Here is a 14,724-nt window from a genome sequence, read left to right as displayed (position 1 = left end):
AATTGCAGAGGCAAAAAGAGAACACGATCCCAAAATTTTACAGCGTTGTTGTAAACAGCAGAACAGCCTCTTTTATGAAGGCAAAAAGTTTGGTAGATGAATGGGTAAGGGAAGTAATAAATTTTAAGCTAACTAAAAGTATAACAAAAGAAAAATTTGCTTTTATATTCAAATACATAATGACAAATATATTAACAACATTAAAAATAAACTGAAGATAATTATTATTGTTGATGAAACAAATAAAAAATATAACTATTTTTACATAAAATATTGCCATATTATAGAAGAAGTAGCTCTCATCTCAGGAACTGAAAATTAATTGCCGCAATTACAGGTCATGGAATCCATCTGCATTTACTTTACTGTAAAGAAAATAACTTTCCATTTCTGACAAGTCTAAAAAGTGACTTTGGCCATATACACTACATCTAAAAAATACATGCAGACATAGCAAAACTCAAATTTCTCCCTGAATATTTGAAGTATACTGAAAAATACTAAGCTCAGACCATTTTTTTCTATTTTTGCAACAAATATCTGAACCATGAGACAGTAAACACATTATTTTAAAATTATTATTTTTACATTGTTTTGAATTCTAAGCTTTATCCATAAGTGTTGCAATTTAAATTTAGTGGGCTTTAATGGCCCACCAGATCTTTAAACTTCAAACAGTCCACTGTGAACCATTTGTGTTCAATGTTCTCCAAGTCATTTAGTTACATGATTCTTCCTGGCAGTTTTATTGCATACGTATGGTTTTATGGTTTCGTCATATAAAAATATATATATAAAATATATATATACACACAAATACACACACACAATATATAGATATATACATATCTATATATAGTATTTCAGTCTCATAAATAATTTTGTTCTAAGAAGCACAGCACATAAATATATATTATAAATATATAAAATGTATATAAATAGTAAAATATATTTTAAAAGTATAGGTGTATAGTTTCATGCTATAAAATATGTATATTTACTCACAATATATAAATGCTATCTTCTAATTTCTATAAAGAACTAATATTTGTCAACTTCTCACATAGCTACAACACATAGAAGTGTTTTGAATAACATCCATCTTTATAAAGCAGTTTCAACAAGGTCATCGGATCACTGGAATATATGAAACTCAATGGTCTGTATTGTATACCAATATTATATAGCTACTTTTATTCAGAAAAATTCCAATTGTATTATTAGCAAAACATTTTAATATGACTTCCCAATATTTAAAGTGTAAATAATTTATAGGATAATAAAATAACCATCAAAGCCAGAATATTTCCGTGATGCTCCTATTTAAATAGTTTTCCTCAATGTAATACCGTATGCATAGTAGTCTTGATATTAACAGAGGTATTACCCTTCTTGTGAAAAGAGTAAAACATCTGATTTATTTTTATGAAATCATCATGTAAGCTAAATTTTAAACTCTGACAGAATCCATAGACAGATAACAGATTGTGACATTTATTTTCATATAAAATTCCTTCATCTAAAAAGATGATAATATTACCCCATTGGAACCTTCTGATCAGAGATTGAGATTTATTTGTGAATTTGTTGTTTTTAAAAAATGTCTGACTAATATTGTCTGTGAAATACTTGAGACCCTTCTGTGTAACTGAGCTGGAAATTTTTACAAACAAGCTTACCCTTGTACAGCCTTATCACTGTCCTTGAAATTCAGAAAGAATAGGAATTGTGTCGTATATTTTATGTCAAGGTGCAGGAAATTACACTGATAAACGTATTCAAAACTAAAACAATGAATAAATATAGCTTGAAACTTTTACTCAATGCAATTAAAGGAAAAATATCACAAAAACTTACTTAGAGTCAATGGTAAATGTATTTCTGTGCTTACATGTGCATGCAATATTCCAGCAGGTTTTTGACAAACAAAGTTCTTTTCTTTTTCTTTTTACTTTTTTGGTATCTTCCCAGTTTCCCTATATTTTAAGTTATGATGGTAAATAAAACTTATTCCAGGAAAACATACAATTCTATGAAACAATGGGCTCTCTCTAATACATAACTAATAAATCACAAAGAAACATGGTGGAAAATTCTTCACTGTAGAAAAGTTGAGCACAGTCACAGGACAAATAAGAATATATGATTAGCTTTGAAAATATTCTTATCTACGGAATAGGTAAACTAACTAAAAGTTATAGCAAAGAAATCAATCTCCAAAATAGGGATTAACCTCAATTATATACAGATATCTAATTGGAGTCAATCCACAGACCTGGGATGAGGTACATGAAATAGAGTGTGCAATGTTCTTAGGCCAGGACTGGGTACATGCAAAACACTTGACAGATGTCAGTTCTTGAGATTATTATTAACATTGTTAACATTAAAGTATTGTTACTAGCAATAGTAGTAGTACTAGCATTACAGCTGTATCTATTTTAGATATATCTTTGTGCCCAATTTTAACTGCACTTAAATTAGAGGAGGAAACATCAAAATGCTCTTACTCAATGAATTCTAAAGAAAGTATTTCCCATTTTACTTATTGAAACATATATAAAATACTGTGCTTTTTGCTTCTCATATCGTTCCAAGTGCCATTTATAGACACTATGAAAAGGAAACTAAGTATAGAATAGAATGTTAAAATAGAATAGTATTCTGAGATTTCACAAATCATCCAAGTCATAAGAATAAGGAAATTCTAAATTGAGATAGATATGCCTGTCACTAGAGACCTATTTCTTCTTCAAAGTACTGCCCCTTGTTTTATATACTGATGAGACAATTTAGTTGCATCCAACGTAAGGGAAAAACACATACTAATTTTCCAGACAATTCAGTTAAAGATTGATAATCCATACAATGTTTTCTCTAATGCTATATTATATGATATGTGTACTTACAAAACAGGTGTTAGAAGAAAAGCCAAAGGAGTCAGCTATTAAAATAAAGTTTGCCAATTGCTTTTGCAATAAATATAAATCAAACACATGTAAAGTATAAATTTCATGCAAAATTTTAACTTGATCATTTAGCATAAATTAAACAGAACTGAGACTGTTCGAGCTAAAATGAAACCTAGTTAAAATATTATTAGCTGGGCTGGGTGCAGTGGCTCACACCTGCAATCCCAGTACTTTGGGAGGCCAAGGCAGGCGAGTCACCTGAGGTCAGGAGCTCGAGATTAGCCTGACCAACATGGAGAAACCCTGTCTCTACTAAAAATACAAAATTAGCCGGGCGTGGTGGTGCATGCCTGTAATCCTAGCTACTCGGGAGGTTGAGGCAGGAGAATTGCTTGAACCTGGGAGGTGGAGGTTGCAGTGAGCCGAGATTGCATCATTGCACTCCAGTCTGGGCAACAAGAGTGAAACTCTGTCTCAAAAAAAAAAAAAAAAAAAAAAAAAATTATTAGCCATTTGTCAGTCAAAAATACGAAACTTAGTTTTTGCATTCGTAAGCATTTTTATTTAAGTCTTTGGTTTCATTTTGCTTTGAAATTCTATCCTTTTCAAGTTAAAATAACATATGTAAACTTAATATTTTTATTTATGTAACAAAATTATTCAAAAAAAAGTGGTCATTGACTTCCACATTGCTAAATTGAAACATGACCCTACATTTAGGGGGAAAAATAAGATAAAGTTTATAAAACAATACAAGGTATGTTTTCTGTTATAAATAAGAATTTAACCGATAAAGTACTTAATTTTTAAAATCTTCTATAGTTCAGTTATAATTCTATTCCTCAACCTCAGATCTATATTCACAAAATGCATTTTTGTGACAGCTCAACACGATAAATAAATGTATTATAAATCTGATGACAGTTTATAGATGTTTTAAAAATTATATTAAATAAAATACATACCATCATCTGCATCAGTAACATTAAACACAAGAACAGTAGATCCTACAGGTAGATTCTCCATTAAAGATGTGCTGTATGAATTCAAGCTGAAAATAGGTGGATTATCATTTATATCTAGAATATTGAAATAAACTCTGATAGTAGTAAATTGTCCCCCACCGTCTTCTGCTCGAACAGTGAGGATATAATATTGCTGTACTTCATAATCTAATAATCGAGTCAAATTAAAGACCCCAGTAATGGGATTCAGGAAAAAGATGCCATCTTCATCATCTTCATTCACAATATATGTAATTTCTCCATTCACACCAGAGTCATCATCCGTGGCCAAAATGGCTGCTACCAAAGAACCTATCAAAAGAATAAATTAATAGTATAAAATCAAGGAAGCAAGAAGTATTACTAAGAGAACATATAGAAAGAGACCAAAAAATGTATTTGTACAGTAAAATATCTTAACTGAGAACCGCTATGAAAATACAGTGAACATAACATTCTGCAGATTTTGATATTACCATTTCCCTATTAGAATACAGTATGTGACATATCAGATATCCAGTGGACCTCAGGCTTCAGCATAAATTTCCTGAGGAATTAATAATACATCTGATGCTATGTTTCCATCTAGCAGTACCTATCCATAAATATACTGATGAATTCAATCAACATTTAAGGTAGCATATTGGTAGTGTCAGGAACTGAGGATTCCAAAAAATATATAGACTTATGCCCTGGTGATACTACTCTAGAACTTATGTGGTCATTGCAATAACTAAGTCAAGAAATAAGTGTGATGGGATTTCCATAAAGGACTTGCACAAGGTATCTTGAGGAGTGAAGAAAAAACTGCAGGTAGAAGGAGTCCCCTGTAGATGTTTAATTCCTTTGCCAAATGGAGTTTCTAAAATGTATGGCTTATCATGAATAATCATTCCAAATGTAATTCAGAATAAAATTTTAATTTTACATAAAAATTTCCAATAATGGGAATGAAGCATACGCACACACACCAGAAACATGGATATTGAGTACTCAGACTAAAAAAATCACAATATAATATGTTCAAAGAAGCAAGATTATAATTAAAGATTCCATTTCTCATAACACTTACTGGGCATTTGCTAATACCCAAGCCCTGTGTTAGCAAACTCAATGTACTTTCTAAATTATCCTTTATCTTAACTCTAACAGGAATTACTGTTTCCATTTACAGGATAGAGAATTGAAACTAAGAGAAATGAATTAACTTGCCGTTGGTCACACAGCTAGTGAGCGTTAGAATCAATATTCACAGTTTTTCATGTATTTTTTTTTGCTGTTCTTTTTATACATAGCCCCAAAATCACATTAGACATTTTTAAAGCAGAAAGAGTACCAAAACTGTGGTTGACAGAAGATTAATAACCCATGTCACAAATACTTTCAGACACATAAATGGCTAACCTCATTCATCCTACAAAAATTAGCCATTTGCTTGAGAATTTTACCAAAGATCGTTAATGAAAAGATCCAACAATCCAGCATATATATTTTTATAACTAGTAGTATATGATTAAAAACTAATCATTGATTAAGAGCAGCTGAAACATAGTACGTAATTTTGGTTCAAAAGCGATTCTTGCAAAATACACATAAGAGACCCATTACCTACCAGGAATTGTGTCTTCAGGAATGTCAAAAGAGTACACAGGTCTAGAAAATTTGGGTGTATGATCATTCACATCACTGACAGTGATATTAATTCTCATATCCGAGGACTGAAGACCATCATCAGCACGAACTAGCAATGAATATTTGGAGCGGCGTTCCCTGTCCAACCGCCTGGTTGCTATCAGATCTCCGGATTCTGGGTCAATGCGAAAACTATCATCAGCTCCACTAATGATAGTGTATGTGACGAGAGCATTTGCACCCTAAAAAAAGAGACCAAGCATCTGAGCTATTGGAAGTAGAAAAGCATTGCTCCTTACGTTTTCTTTTGAACACGTATTTGACAAAGGAAGGCTTTTTGGCTTTAAGTTCATATGATATTATAAGACTTAGACAGGTAATGAGAGATAAACTTACTAACTAACTAAACTTACTAAGGTGGTAAAAGCTTTGTATGCCCCAAATTACAAAACATTGCTGAAAGAAATCAACAAAGATACAAACAAATGGAAAGACATCCCAAGTTCATGCATTGGAAGACTTACTATTGTTAAAATGTCCATGTTATCTATGCAATTTACAAATTCAATACAACTTATATCAAAATCCTAACAGCATTTTTTATAGAAATAGGTAAAGCAATTCCAAAATTCATACGAAACCACAAAGGAGCCTAAATAGCCAAAACAATCTTGAGAAAGATAAACAAAGTTAGAGGTATCGTGCTTCCTGATTTTAAAATATACTACAAAGTTACAGTAATGAACAAGTATGGAGCTGGCATAAAGACACACATATAGACAAACCAAACAGACTAGAAAGCCTATAAATAAATCCATGCATGATAGTCAATTGATATCCCATAAGGGTGCCAAGGATATATAATAGGGAAAGGATAGTCACTTCAACAAGTGGTGTTGGGAAAACTGGATACCCATATGCAAAAGAATGCAAATATACATTATACACAAATATCAATTTAAAATGGATTAAAGACTTAAAATTAAGACCTGAAACTATAGAACTCCTAGAAGAAAATTGCTAAAAGATAGCCTGGGCAATTATTTCATGTATATGACTCCCAAAACAAGCAACATAAGCAAAAGCAGACAAGTGAAAGTATATCAAACTAAAGTTTCTCTACAGTAAACAGTCGAGAAAATGAAAAGGCAATCTATGGGATGTGAGAAAATATTTGCAAACTATATATCTGATAGAAAGTTAATTTTCAAAATATATAAATAAGTCATACAACATAATAGCTATAAGTTTGGTAATCCAATAAAAAAATGGTTAAGGTCTTATATAGATGTTTCTTTAAAAGAATACATAAAAATGGCCAACAAGTGGCCAGGCACGGTGGCTCACGCCTATAATCCCAGCACTTTGGGAGGCCAAGGTGGGCGGATCACAAGGTCAGGAGATCGAGACCATCCTGGCCAACATGGTGAAACCCCGTCTCTACTAAAAAAAAAATTCAAAAAATTAGCCGGGCGTGGTGGCAGGCGCCTGTAGTCCCAGCTACTCGGGAGGCTGATGCAGGAGAATGGCATGAACTCGGGAGGCAGAGCTTGCAGTGAGCCGAGATTGCACCACTGTACTCTAGCCTAGGTAACAGAGCGAGACTCTTGTCTCAAAAAAAAAAAAGACCAACAAGTATATAAAAAATACTCAGTGTCATTAATCATCAGGGAAATGCAAATCAAAACCACAATGAGAAATCACCTCACACTTGTTGGCATGGCTATCATAACAAATAAACCAAAACAAGTGTTGGTGAAGAAGTGGAGAAATTGGAACCCTTGTACACTATTGGTGGGAATGCAAAATGATGCAGCTGTTGTGGAAAAACAGTATGGAGGTCCTCAAAAAAATAACAAATAGAATCACCGTATGATCCAGCAATCCTTTTTTCACAATGGTCATGATTTGGAAACAAACTAAATAGCCATTAACAAATGAATAGATAAAAAAAGGTGATATAGGTTTAGCATCCCTAATCAAAACAAATCCAAAATCCAAATGCCCCCAAATCCAAACATTTCCAAGTGCCAATATGATGTTCAAAGGAAATGCTTATTGGAACATTTCAGATTTTGACATTTCAGATTAGGGATGCTAAATCAGGATGTATAATGCAACTTCCAAAATTAAAAAAAAAAAAAAGGAATTTGAGACACTTCTGGTCCCAAGTATTTCGGATAAGAAATACTCAACCTGCACATACATAAAAAGGAATATTATTCAGCTCAAAAACAAAAGGAAATCCTGCCATATGTGACTACATGGATGAGCCTTAAGGATGTTATATTAGATAGTCACAGAAGGACAAACACTGCTTGATAGGTATTTATATATATGAAGTATCTAAAATGGTCAAACACATAGAAGCAGGGAGTAGAATGGTGGTTTTCCAGGACAAACAGTAGGGAGAAATCAGGAGCTTATAAGCCATGTGTATACATCTTCACTTATGCAAGAGGAATAATTTCTAGATCTACTGTAGAACATTGTGCCTATAGTTAACAATACTGTATTGTACATTTAGAAATCTTTTAAAAGGGCAGATCTCACATTAATGTTCTTATCACAATAAAATAAAAATAAAAGCATATCAAATGAATACAATATTTTACAGTCATTCACTATTCATGGACTTGGCTTACTTACTGTTGAACAGTGTGTTAGAGTGGACAATTTTAATATAGAGCAAAAGAAGAAAGTCAAGCTAAAATGTTAGAGTATCAGTATATTTTTTGAGAACCTCAAATATAACACAACTTTGCCTCAATTCTACAGCCAAGGAACCCCAATATTGTTCTAATTGGAAGCAATCTTTTAAGGATATTGATATTGCAGTATGGACTAGTGTAGGGAGAGGCCAGAGAAGGCAGAGTGTGAATACAGTTGGGGCCCAAGAGACTGAGGCTTCATTTCCCCCAAGTTGGTGAAACTGTTCTGTAAAATGAAAGTCCCTGTTCTGGAAAATGAAAATGGGGGTGATTTCCTATGTACTCTCAGGTCTTTGAGCTGTGACCCTCAAAATTCTGAACTAGAGAGATGGCAGAGAGAAAAATAGAATATTCATAGTGTTTGCTAGCTGCTAAACACCACCTTGAGCACATCAATTCCAGGACACTAATTAATTTGTTAAAGGCAAACTAGCAAGGTAAGTACTATTAGAATGCCCATTTTAAAAGAAATTAAGAGATTGGAATCCTGGCCGTCTTGCTCCAGAACTTACTCTGAATCAATACATGGGACAAATTAGTAAAATTTGACAGATCATTGAAAATAGAAATAATACTAATAGCTCTCTCGTTTGCTCAACATTTCCATATATATTCTCACATTTTTAACAACCCCATGTGCAAAGTAAAAGCAAAGAAGAAAAAAAAAGTCTTTTTAAATTTCAAGTTACTTTGGCTGGGAATTAAGAGAGTACTCTTACTGAGGACATTTCAAGAATAGGACCTGCTTTGATGCAGGATAAATAGGAAGTGAAATTTTATTTGTGGTGAATTAGGGATTAAAGAATAGCTTCATAGAAATGGTTATCTGGCAATTAGAGATTTGGGAATGAGGTTTAAGATAAATATCTGAAAGTCATTTTATGTGAGTGTCAGTTGAAGCCAAAAGAGTTGTTCAGAAATTAAATTAGAATAGATAGAGATAGGAACACTCATATAAGGACTGAATAAGGATGGTGAAGGAATGGGAAGAAAGAAGAGAAGCAAGGATCAGCAGAGGAAGAAGGAAGAGAAATATTTCTTAATTCTGTATATTATAATCAAAATACTGAGTTTAATATACCCTGTGCTGATTGAGATATGATGCTCTGGGGCCATACTTTTGGGGTTGAATTTGTGCTCCATTTGTTAGTCATGTGGCATTGGACCACATACTTAACCTCTCCAAGCCCATGCTTCCTCATCTGTACACTGGGATGATAATATTACCTGCCAAAAAGGATTGTTTTGGAGGTTAATTTAGTGAATATAAATTTTAAAAACCTAGAACAACCCTTGACAAATAGTAAGCACAGGAAAATGATGGTTGTTATTTTATTCTTATTCTTACTATTTTCTTAGAAACATGATGGCTTAAATGTATTTGATTACTTAGACTTCTGCAAATGAATAATTTAAATCAAAATATAACTAGAGTTGCTATATATCCATGGGAAAACACAGTATCGGATTTCCTATTATATGTTATTATTGAGCTTGACACTAGGTATAAGTAGTGCTAGAAATGTTGACTTCAAAAATTACTCTTTAATTTAATATACTTACCTAAAACAAATATACCATTTATTGTAATTAACCTCTAGGAATGTATTTATTAAAATATAAAGACACAGAGCTCTCAAGGAGAATATTAGGAAGAAGGTAAGTTTGGAGTGTATAGGCATATAAAGCTGACACAGTGGGGGATTACGGCATCCACAGTTTCCATACATCTTTTCCATCATAGCTTACATACATTTTTTTCCTTCATGGTCAAACATATAAGGAGATGATTTCTAACAGTCTAAAGCAAAAATATTCCTGCTATATTTAGTGTTAGTTTGTACTGTATTCTTCAGGCCAGTCTTAACATTTAGTAAAATGAATACCTCAAAGCACATTTAAATTTAATAATGGAACAGCTGAGTCTAAGACATTACCCACATTTACCTTGTATATTCAGGTGTACGTTGAATATCTAACATATTTATTGTAATTTTATGGTTTAACAAAAACATTCAATAAGCATGTGAGACTTCTAATCTGACCACACTCTGTACATTTGTTCTGTTTCACTAGGAATTCCATTATTTTGGTAAAGTGGGTGAGGTATGGAAGTAGCTACATTTAATTCTGACCCATGAAAATAGTAAGTACTTGGAAATTAAGGTAAAGAAAAGAAACGAAAACCTATTTAATGCTTTAACAAAAATGGTTTGATATTTAGAAATGCCCTGTTTACAAATGGGCTGTAATAAATAATAATATTCCTAAAGTTGTAATAATTTTTCTGAAAAGAGGTAAACACATCAGACTGTGTTAATAAAAAACAATCTTTTTCATATTCAAAATCAGCTGATGTGGTGAATTCATAATATTAGTGAATGTCTGAAAATATCTGGCCAAGAGTAATGATTTAATTAGGTCTTTTGAAAAGTCTATTTACTTAATATTCAAAATATGCCATATCAGCAACAAAACAAGAAACAAATATCATGTTTCAGCTGCACTGCAGTGGAAATAATGCTGGTTAAAAATATTCTGCTCTCCTGATGAACCACAGAGACAAAAGCACATGGAAGGAATTCTAAAAGTAAATAGCTATAAATTTCAAATGCATATTAGAACCTTAAATAGTATTTTCAAAAACATGTATGGTACCACGAAGCAAAGTTTGAGTATCCTGGCTCATTACTAGCATAATTCTGTTTATAAAAGGGAACAAAAGACATACAGAGTAATGTGCTTCTGAAACTTGTAAATCTTGATCCAACACATTTCAAATGATGTCTAAATTAAGTTCAACATGTACATGTTGTTCTATAAAATTGTAATTCCTTTACCCAGGCTTTGTTCTACAGTGCCCTACAAGAGTTCCTATAGCGTACTAACACTTATATGTTAGGTAAAGTAATTAATGAAAAGTATATAAATAATTTTTAAAAATCTACACAATTGGCTGATGACCTACATAATCTTGAGTCTTAAACTAGATGAAGAAAGAAAACAGAGCCAGAATTTGAAAAGAGAGAAAACTTTAAAAATATTTTTCCCCAAATTTGGCTAAGAGGTAAGGAACTGAGAATAAAGTAGAAAATAAAACAAAGATTTATCTAAAAGCATTAATATTTATTATAAGCAAGTAAAAACAACAACAAAAGGAAAACAGCCCAAAATTCTAAATGCCATAGGCAGCCATTCTACTTAACATGAAACCAAAGACATGTGAGTTCCTCATGTCAAGAGTTATAGTCAGTCAGCAGTTATTAAAACATTATTAAATTGTTTAAGAGAAAAATGCATTTAAGAAGATAAACAACTTTGTGAGCTTTTTCTTTAAAAAACAATGGTTGTAGTTTTACTGAAATGCCCTCCTTTCCTTTAATGTTGTAGGTACACCTAGTTACTCCCTTCCATCCTCTTTGCTTTTCTACACTCACACACAAACAAATCTAGTTACAAGAATGTGGTGATTTTTATGCCTTCAGGCACAGTCACACCTCATACATATTGTCAGCATCCCTGTCTACCCTTGAATTGCTAACAGCCTTCCCTCCAATTCTCTTGTTTATTCCAAAGTTACAGCCTTATACTTTTCTGGCCCTAATTCCCCACTCTGTCTCATCTCAAAAGTACTTCTTATATATCCTAGCTATCATCACTTTACATTCTGTATTTTTCTTTACTAGCATGTCTAAGTGATAACACCTGCATGGTTACTTATGTTTTTTTTTTTAAACTTAAAAAACAAAGCTCAGTAGAAATAAAATAAAAATTCACAAAAACAAGTGTTGGTCTAAATACCTAGATGTATAAGGACCTTCCTAGGCTTCCTCTAGTCTCATCATAAATGTAAACATAGCTTAAAAGATGAACTTGGAGGCAATGCAAGTGTGTGCACACATACACCAACACACATACGGAAGTCAGATGGGGAAAAATAAGAATGCTAGCAGTATTGCATTTATACTAATACTTATATGAAATATTCTTAAAGAGAAAATATTGGGAGGGAAATAAAATTATAACAGTATCAAGAGAATAGTATTAAAAGGGTTGAGTGTTGGAATCTCTGAAATAACCATTTCTTAAGAGAGCAGTATGATGATTAAAACAACTAAATTTCCAAATACAATTCTACCTGTGATTTCTGTAATTCCTATTAAATAATCCCACGCTAATTACAATATTCCATGGAGTAAATATCCATCCCACTAGAATATCTATTATAAGTAACATGATTATTACTTCATTCTTTTAAAGTGATTAGAATAAATCACTTCAAATAAATGAGTTTTATTTGCTCTATTCTTAGAGAGAGTATAACCAATGAAATAGTCATTACAATTTCAATTATTTGATGTCAACTGTCCTACGCCAATTACGTGAGTTTTTTTTTGTTATTGCTGCTACTTTCAAATAAGAGTTAATGAAATTTTATGAATTGATAAATCAAAATGTATATTATCAATGACAAACTTTAAGAAAATGAAATATTTACTGAATTATGGCTAATGATATCATATATCTACCAACAATAGAAATATTAAGTCAGATAACTCTTTTAAAGCTAGCTAAATTTGAAATAAATGTGAACTTCACATTGTAAAATTGAGTAGAATGTACTAAATATAAAACATCATATCTTTTCTAATAGCAAATTGCAATTACCTAAATGTCTATGCTTTATTTTGTTCATTTGTAATAGTTAGATTTTGGCAAAATTTATAAATGGCTAAGTCATTACCTGTCTGTATTGGCAGTTAAAATTATTTTATTATTTATTTATTTACATTTTTAAGGTTACAGAAATACATTTATAAAGCACTTATTCATATTCCAGGAATCAAGTTTCTGATATTTCTGAGTTTAGATGAGAGGAAGAAAATTAAATTCTCTGTTCTGTGTTCGGCTTGGCTTAAGGAGAAAGAGGTAAGGAGATACTGGTGTCTGGAAAGTTACTCCTCTTTCTTAAACTCCAGAACATTAATTGAACTCCTTACCCAGTAAGGAGAAAATAAGCTATGGAGTTTTTTTCATAAGAAAAAATATAAATCACAAATTATTTGTTTCTATGCCATTTGAAACATAATAATTACATAGCTGAACTTAATATATAAATATAGAAAATAGTAATCTAAACCTTAAAATTCTGTAGTTTTAAATTATTTGCTTTTAACAATTACAAATAAAATAACAAATCCTTAGCTGCTATAAGATAGCAAAGGGGAATAATAATGGCATAAAATAGAGATACGTCTTAAGATATTTTTATTATTAAAGAAAAAAAATAATTTGGCTAAGTAACCTAAAGTGCAAGCAGCAAGTGAGTTGTGGATTGCTGATCAGAGGAAAATTACCTCTTGATAGTAATCTCTTTTCTAACATTTTTATGTTACATTTCAAGAATTAATGTTCTTTGGAAAGGAGCACACAGGCTTAACCTTAATTATTGGGTAATAAAAGTAGTCAACATATCCTAGAAATTTGATAAATCACTGCACTACTAAGTTTCACAAATTCAGAGACATGCTTGAGCTACCTCATCAGCATCCATGGCTGTCAGCTGCATAATCTTAGAGCCATCTCCAATGTTCTCCTCTACAGTGAGATCCAGCATGTCCGTTGGAAATACTGGTGGATTGTCATTGATATCCTGAAGTGTTATTTCTACCTACAAAGAAAAAGGAAACAATGTGTGAATGACTCCCACGTGTCTGCAAGATACCAATTAAAATGACTACCAGGAATCCATGCAATCAAGACTGCCAAAATGAATCAGAACCTTTGCATCTAACATCCAAACAACAGAAACTACCCCTAGGGAAAAGTTGTGAAATCTTTACAGGAAAACATAAAGTCAAAATAAAAATCGTCTGCCTTGTTGATAAGTAACTGATTTTAAATAGTGGCCATGGAGTTTATACTAGAAAAGGTCCACTGATTAAGTGTCATTTTAATCCCCAGATTTGCACATCACTATGGAACTGCCAAGGCTCAGCACTGTCTGCTATTCAACCATTAAATGCTGCCTGACATACAGAGGAGGTGGTGTAAAATTTCTTGCTGAAATGTTTACATATTGGCAACTAATGTCTGGGGGAAATAAAGAAGTTCACATGTTGTTTTAAGAATCACTCAGAATTTCCCCCTTTAAAGTCCACGCTCAACCTTTAATGGGAAGAAAAATACATCTTTTCTTTCTATTTCCACTCGTATCAGCACTATTTGTGACTAAAGCTAAGCCATCATTTCTTTCAGATGTCATGTGGATATAGGTTGCAAATATTAACAGCTTTGTTTAAAAGATCCTAGCCAGAGTTATTTGTTTGTTTCCTCACCTAAGAAAAAATGTTTAGAAGAAAAGATTTGTGAAGTATAAGATAATAATTTCAAACTCTGTATTTTCTCTTTTGAGTTAGATGCTAATAGCTCAAGTTCTGGTAAGAAAAGGGGAAAGACAGCTGC

At 32.1% G+C, this 14,724-nt stretch overlaps 1 protein-coding gene across 3 annotated transcripts in view; it reads right to left on the bottom strand.

Annotated features, from left to right (window-relative positions):
* The window catches only part of FAT4 (FAT atypical cadherin 4), a 184,148-nt gene that overhangs the window by 87,375 nt on the left and 82,049 nt on the right, over nt 1–14,724 (bottom strand). For all 3 annotated transcript variants that reach the window (XM_063664108.1, XM_054485864.2, XM_054485863.2), the window contains 3 exons: nt 13,799–13,930; nt 5,529–5,790; nt 3,878–4,228 (listed from right to left, as the gene is read on the bottom strand). In XM_063664108.1, the coding sequence (XP_063520178.1) occupies nt 3,878–4,228; nt 5,529–5,790; nt 13,799–13,930 (745 nt within the window). The remainder of the gene's footprint in view (nt 1–3,877; nt 4,229–5,528; nt 5,791–13,798; nt 13,931–14,724) is intronic.

Source organism: Pongo pygmaeus, chromosome 3 (assembly GCF_028885625.2).
Source record: "Pongo pygmaeus isolate AG05252 chromosome 3, NHGRI_mPonPyg2-v2.0_pri, whole genome shotgun sequence".
Classification (NCBI taxonomy): Eukaryota; Metazoa; Chordata; class Mammalia; order Primates; family Hominidae; genus Pongo; species Pongo pygmaeus.
Note: the sequence above shows the minus strand (reverse complement) of the source record. Positions and strands in the feature narration are given on the sequence as shown.